At 53.4% G+C, this 7,345-nt stretch overlaps 1 protein-coding gene across 1 annotated transcript; it reads left to right on the top strand.

Annotated features, from left to right (window-relative positions):
- The first annotated feature begins 844 nt into the window (after window positions 1-844).
- LOC123059525 (cationic peroxidase SPC4-like) lies at window positions 845-2,120 on the top strand. The gene is made up of 2 exons (XM_044482071.1): window positions 845-1,265; window positions 1,337-2,120. Exons 1-2 carry the CDS (start codon window positions 960-962, stop codon window positions 2,024-2,026), a joined length of 996 nt encoding a protein of 331 aa, XP_044338006.1. The 5' UTR covers window positions 845-959; the 3' UTR covers window positions 2,027-2,120.
- The last annotated feature ends 5,225 nt before the right edge of the window (window positions 2,121-7,345 follow it).

Here is a 7,345-nt window from a genome sequence, read left to right as displayed (position 1 = left end):
CCTGCCACCGGGGACGCTCGCTCCGCTGCTGCCCGCGCCAAGTTGGATTTGTGCCTCCTCGTCCCGTCGCTGGAACCAGTGGAAGGGGGTCCGATGCTCTGTGCATGGTGAGGATGTGGACTTGGGTGCGAGGGAAGAAGACACTACAAGTGAAGAACTACAATGCCACATATAACTAAATCCAGTGACTAGTAGGAAGTAGTCAGTAAAAAAAAGAAATTTAAACAAAAAGCCCAGTGCTAATGTATAGCACGTGCCAACCCGGGGATGCAATTGCGCTATCTTTTTTAAACATACTTAAAAAAATGAATTTGAACAAAAAGCCCAGTGCTAATGTATAGCACGTGCCAACTCGGGGGATGCAATTGCGCTATTTTCTTACGACTGTGCCCTCATAGGGGATCTTTTCACTGCATTTGTTTTGGTCCGTGCGCACTTATCGGTGCTGAGTCACGGATGGGCTCGGAGGCCATCTTTTCATCCGTGTGCACTTTTGGTGCTGGGTCACAGGTTGGGCTCGGCGGCCTCTTTTATTTGTGCACTTTGGCATCTTTCGCAGCTGACAGCCGTGCATGATCCCCGTGTTGGCGATAAAATGGACAGAATTCAGCCTAATAAACTAGTCGGCCTTTAATTAAACTCCCGATATGGTACTAATTAGTCTGCGCAGCGATTTGCCCGGTGGAATATTCCCGCACCGGGCCACCCGACTGGGCCCGTTCCCCTTCCCTCTCGTCTGCCCCCTGTGGAGCGCCCACCCAAGCTGCTCGATTTCCCCTAAAAAAACCAAGCTGATCGAGGACAGAGACTCGCATCGTCCCTGAGCTCCTGCTACTCATGGCGGATATAGCACATCTGCGTTGTCTACCTACGTACGTGTCAAACACAAGAGGAGACTCGTTTGTATAAAACCAAGGCAGGTTTGTGCGTGAGTCCGTGACACACGCGCGCGCGGAGAGATGGTTTGTGCTAGGACGGCCAGTGCTCCTCTGCTCGCTGCAGCACTAGTAGCGGCGCTGGCAGTGGCCTGCTCGCTGGTGTCTGGGGCTTATGCGGCGGCAGAGCAGGAGGCCGCCGGCGCCGGCGGGAACGACTTGAGGTTGAGGCAGCCTCCGATCACGCGCGGCCTGTCCTTCGACTTCTACAAGCGGAGCTGCCCCATGGCCGAGTCCATCGTGCGCCACTTCGTCCGGGACGCCGTCCGCAAGGACGTCGGCCTCGCCGCCGGCCTCCTCCGCCTCCACTTCCACGACTGCTTCGTCCAGGTGCTTACCTTGCCTTCTCTTGCCTGTGTTGATTGCCTCCCATCAATCCAGTATTTGGCTCATGCATCCATGGGTGCGGCCGTGCCCGCGTCATGCATGCATGCAGGGCTGCGACGGGGCCGGGGGAGCAGCGGGCGCCGCCCAACCTCACGCTCCGCCCCTCCGCCTTCAAGGCCATCAACGACATCCGGGATCGGCTGGAGCGCGAGTGCCGCGGCGCCGTCGTCTCCTGCTCCGACATCCTGACGCTCGCCGCGCGCGACTCCGTGGTCGCCACCGGCGGGCCCGAGTACCGCGTGCCGCTCGGCCGGCACGACAGCCCGCGGTTCGCCACGCCGCAGGACGTGCTGTCCGGCCTCCCCGCGCCCACCTCCGCCGTGCCGTCCCTCCTGGACGTCTTCCACAACCACAGCCTCCACCTCGACGCCACCGACCTCGTCGCGCTCTCCGGCGGGCACACCGTGGGGCTCGGGCACTGCGCCTCCTTCGAGGGCCGCCTCTTCCCGCGCCCCGACCTCCTCCGCAGGCTGAGGCGAACGTGCCCGGCCAAGGGCACCGACGCGCGCACCGTGCTGGACGTGCACACGCCCGACGTGTTCGACAACAAATACTACGTCTACCTGGTGAACCTGGAGGGGCTCTTCGTGTCCTGCCAGGACCTCTTCACCATCGTGGAGCGCTTGGCGCGCAGCCAGCGCTACTTCTTCAGCCAGTTAGGCGCGTCCATCACTACAGGAAAATCTCGGTTTCCCGTGTGTTAGCCTATGAGCCGCGTGTGTTTTTTCGGGCACCCGGCTTATGCTCCTCTAAGCCGAGTCCCGAGAAAAAAACACCCGGTAAATACGAGGAACTCGGCTTATGGTCATCTATAAGCCGAGTTTCGCAAAAAAGCTCACGGCTTATATGAAACACACGGTATCTACGGGAAACGGCACCCGGCTTACAGCACACACTCGGCAAAGACATCTGCCACGTGTCTGCAACGACAGTGGTTGACGGTGCCGTCAAGGAGCAGCCTATAAGCCATGTGTCCGAAGCAGGCACTCGGCTTATAGGACATATAAGCCGTGTGTCCGAAGCAGGCACTCGGCTTATAGGACATATAAGCCGTGTGCCTGATCAAAGCACTAGGCTTACATTTTTGCGGATTTTTTGCAACGCATAACATTTGTGCGAAATTAGTTTAAGATGGTTTTAATTGCATTTACATTTACTACTTAATTAGTATTATTATTCTAACATATTTTCTATCGACTAGTTTTCATGGGTCTTATTTGTGAAATTCTTAATTTAACGCCACTTTAATATTTTCATGACTCTTTCGACACCCTAGCGTACCCGCCACCACACTTCTAGACGTCTAAGAGGCCCCAATGCAAGATTTGGCGGCATGGCTAGCCCCCGGAAGCCACAGGTCACAATCGTAGACACGTGAAGATCAATCCGCATAGAGAGAACTGTTCAGATACTTCTACATAACCAAAAATTATGAAAAATTACCGTCCGTCCTATATCACATGTGCCCACGCCGTGTAAGAAAATCATGATTTTATCGCGTTCCGAGTGTTCAGTAATATTCACGCCGCACCGTTACCGCAGAACGTTTACTATACCGTGTCATCGCTGTCTGTGAGGGGGGCCACACCCGGAACCGTGTGCTGCCTCCTCAGACGGGACACCACCACACCTTAAGGCATGCATGAGGGCCCCGCACAATGATCCGGTGGCATTGCTACCCCCCAAGGCCCCCGTCCCGCCAAACCCTAGAGCGGTGGACCAGGAGATCTAACCCTTTGACTTTCATCGGACGGGCTTTGACCAATGGACCTCTCCACCCGGTTGTGGTAGGTCAGCCCATAGGAACACTTAGGAACAAGGTCCGGGCCAAACCCACCGCAAGATTCCCTCTGTGTCGTCCCGACATGGCCGTTACCCCCTTCTAGGTGCCGGCGACGGCGCCGTCCGTGAAGGGGGTCACACTCCGAAGACGCGTGCCTCGTGTTGGCACCCGCCACCACACTTCTAGACATGTAAGAGGCCCCGACGGAAGATTTGGTGGCTTGGCTAGCCCCCGAAGGCCGCTGGCCACAATCGTAGACACGCAAGAGCAATCCACGTAGAGGGAAGTGTTCAGATACTTCTGCATCACCAAAATTTATGAAAAATTACCATCCGTCATATATCACATGTGCCCACGCCGTGTAAGAAAATCATGATTTTATCGCGCTCCGAGTATTCAATAATATTCACGCCGCACCGCTACCGCAGAATGTTTACTATACCGTGCCATCGTTGTTCGTGAGGGGGGCCACACCCCAGAGCCGCGTTCTACCTCTTCAAACATACCACCACACCTTAAGGCATGCATGAGGGCCCTGCGTGACGCTCCAGTGGCATTGCTACCCCCAAGGCCCCCGTCCTGCCAAACCCTGCAGTAGTTGACTAGGAGACCTAACCCTTTGACTTTCGTCGGACGAGCTTTGACCAATGGACCTCTCCACCCGGTTGTGGTAGGTGAGCCCATAGGAACACTTCGGAACAAGGTCCGGGCCAAACCCATTGCAAGATTCTCTCTGTGTCGACCCGACGCGGCCGTTACCCCCCTCCAGGTGCCGGCGGCGGCACCGTCCATGAAGGGGGTCACACTCCGGAGACGCATGCCGGGTGTTGGCACACGCCACCACACTTCTAGACGTGCCACTACTAGAAAAAGGCCTACTAATGGCGCACCGGTTTTGCCTACTAATGGCGCACTATCGGTGTGCCATTACTAGCACGCCATTAGTATTTTTTACTAATGGCGCACCACTGGTGCGCCATTAGTATCTGGTATACTAATGGCGCACCATGTAGTGCGCCATTAGTATAGCCCACGGTGCGCCATTAGTATCTGGTATACTAATGGCGCACCACATAGAAGTGTGCCATTAGTATCTGGTATACTAATGGCGCACCACATAGACACAGGAAAAGCTAAGCTATGTGGGATTTTATTGGCTCTTTTGCTTGGTACATGGTCTTGTATGGAGATGGCAGCATGTAGGTATTGTTTCGGCTGTGGCCGGATGGTAATCGAGGCGCAGGAGTCGCGGGTCCAGTACAGGTCGACGAAAGTTGGTATTTTGGGTTAATGCTTACATTGACAGGCTGCCTGAATTCAAGTGTTGCAGGAATTGTTTGTGCGACGGATATGCTTGATGGAGTAGCAGGATGCCAAGTTGATCAAGATGGACATTGTGCGGCAAGGATGGCGACGTGCGTATAAGGCTTGGAGTAGTCTGGAGCGCGCCGTGACAGGATCATGCAAACACAAGGCGTCAATCAATGCACAGATGTGCGGGGCAGAGACGACGCAGGGTAGAGCATGGTTGCAGTCGAACATACACGACTGGATCGGACTGGACTGTCTGACGGATTGACGGGGATGTCGGTCAAAGCAGAAGACGGCGGTGATTTCAGCGACGACGACATAGGAGCTGATGCTGATGGTGGCCGACTTCTGGGGCGTGGAAACACGTGGTGCAGGCTGGAGGGCTTGTGCGGCGGCTTCGACAGACTATTGCGCAGGGTTGATTCAAGATGGTGCACATGAGAGCTTGGAGTCGACAGGGCGCGGGAGGGTGGCATGTACAACCACCATGGAGTCATGTTGAAGGTGGAGCTAGAGTCTGACGGATGACTACACTCTGAGTTGATAGAGGGGCTACATCGTAAGTTAACGGAGAGTCGAAGCCTATTTCAGCGGGGTAGCGAGAGACACGTGGTTTCAGACTGGGTACCAGTGGTCTGATGGAGACGTGATACTCGGCATCGGTCGGTGATGATCGGTGGTTCTTTGCAGTGGGGGTTGAGGCAGTGGGGGCTAGCTACTCGGGAGACTTGACCAGGACAACAGAGGCTCGACGCAGTGATAGCGGTGAGGCGTGCGGTAAGCACGGGACACAGCGACATGCCAATGCACTAATGGTGAGACATGTGGTCAGACAAAGTGTGCAGGGGGTGCTGAAGCAGTGTTGACGAGTACCGGATTCAAGTTGGTGACTGGGTCTATCGGTGCCGGAACATGGATAGGAGTTGACCATGAAGAATATAAGAAAGTGGCGGAGAGTCTGAAATTGTCAAAAGCTGAGAAAGTACATGGCCGTATATTCTATGGTGTTCGGTGCACATGGCAAAGTGCGGATGACAAGTACAGAAGGAGGCGGAGTGCTATAGCTGTGGGACATGCCAGAGACTATCCGAAAAGAAAAGGATGAGACAACTGCGAATTTGACTCAGGGTGACGATGAAATTCCTTCAAGTTTCAGACATACAGTTAAGGAGAGTGATGACGTTGAGTTCGGGTAACTCTTATATGTGGCATCTAATATGTGAGTTGTTCACTTTCACGCAAACAGTGATCAGTGTGTGATGGTGTTGGACGGATACTCCGGAAGTTGGGAGCACAAGGTAGAGTAATGAGGAACTTAAGTTTTCTCGAGCGTTGACTGCTAAGAAGACGAGAAGGGACTACAATTGCAAGTGGAGTCACATGGAGTCTGGGAGTAGCAGCGGTGCTCATGGCGTATCTCAAGTCCAATGTACATGAAGGTTCGACGCACGGACGAATTCAAGGTGGTGGAGAATATTCGCCAAGGTGGAGTTTGTTAGAGTTGTGTCGAATATTATTGTACAAGGTAGGTTACAGTTGGACTTGGTTTTGGACTGTGTGTAGACAGGGTAGGAGTTGTGTCCTAATAGGACACTTGTATCCTAGGCCTCTCATATATATCGGGGGTAGACACACGATGTAACCTATGCCAACATAATAGCACGGGCACACGGGGGAGCCGGCGGCGTGTGCCGGCGCCCGGGCGACCGTAGTGCGGTATTGTAGCGGTGTCATGGGGAGGAGCGCCCGTAGTCGTGCCCCGGGATGTAGCCATGATGATGAACCTCGTTAACAAATCTCGGTGTTGTGCTTGTGTGATTGCTTGGTCCTCGGTAGATCAACGGAGTGCCTAGGATTTATTCTAACAGTTATGATTACAAGTTATGATCGATGCTAGCAAATCTTGCACAGCCGTGCAAATTTCAATTAGTTGATAGCTTGATATGCATCCTATATATCTAAGATATTTATCCCAACTATCTTATTTATCTTGATATGTGGCCTATCCACTACATACCTAAGGGCATTTCTAACCGATCCATTATAACCGGTTAGATGAGTAAAAATTTGGTTTTAGTCCTCTAACCGGGACCAAGCTGATCCCTTATCCGTCATAAGGGAGTAAAATTTTTCCTCCGGCTTTCTCCTAAATATACTCCACCGCTCGGCGACTGAGTAAAAGACGCGTCTCTCCTCCACTGGCTCCACCTCCACTCCCGCGCCGCATCTGTGTCAGCGCCGCCCCTCCCACACCCCATGAGCACCTGATACGTCTCCAACGTATCTATAATTTTTGATTGCTCCATGCTATATTATCTACTGTTTTGGGCAATATTGGGCTTTATTATCCACTTTTATATTATTTTTGGGACTAACCTATTAACCGGAGGCCCAGCCCAGATTTGCTGTTTTATGCCTATTTCAGTGTTTTGAAGAAAAGGAATATCAGACGGAGTCGAAACGGAACGAAATCAACTAGAGAAGTTATTTTTGGAACGAAAGCCACCCGATGGACTTGGACCCCACATCAAAGAAGGAAGGAGGAGCTCACGAGGGTAGGGGGCGCCTGCCTAGGGCGCGCCCCCTATCTCGTGGGGCCCTCGTGGCTCCCCTGATGTACCTCCTGCACCCATATATACCTACATGACCTAAAACTTCCAGAACGCAACATAGACCGAGAGTTCCGCCGCCATAAGCCTCCGTAGCCACCAAAAACCAATTGGGACCCTGTTCCGGCACCCTACGGGAGGGGGGGAACCCTCACCGGTGGCCATCTTCATCATCCCGGTGCTCTCCATGACGAGGAGGGAGTAGTTCTCCCTCGGGGCTGGGGGTATGTACCAGTAGCTATGTGTTTGATCTCTCTCTCATGTTCTTGAGATGATACGATCTTGATGTATCGCGAGCTTTGCTATTATATTTGGATCCT

The sequence above is a fragment of the Triticum aestivum genome, chromosome 3A (assembly GCF_018294505.1).
Source record: "Triticum aestivum cultivar Chinese Spring chromosome 3A, IWGSC CS RefSeq v2.1, whole genome shotgun sequence".
Taxonomy (NCBI): Eukaryota; Viridiplantae; Streptophyta; class Magnoliopsida; order Poales; family Poaceae; genus Triticum; species Triticum aestivum.
The sequence above is the reverse complement of the archived record's forward strand: the minus strand, read 5'-3'. Positions and strand labels throughout refer to the sequence as shown.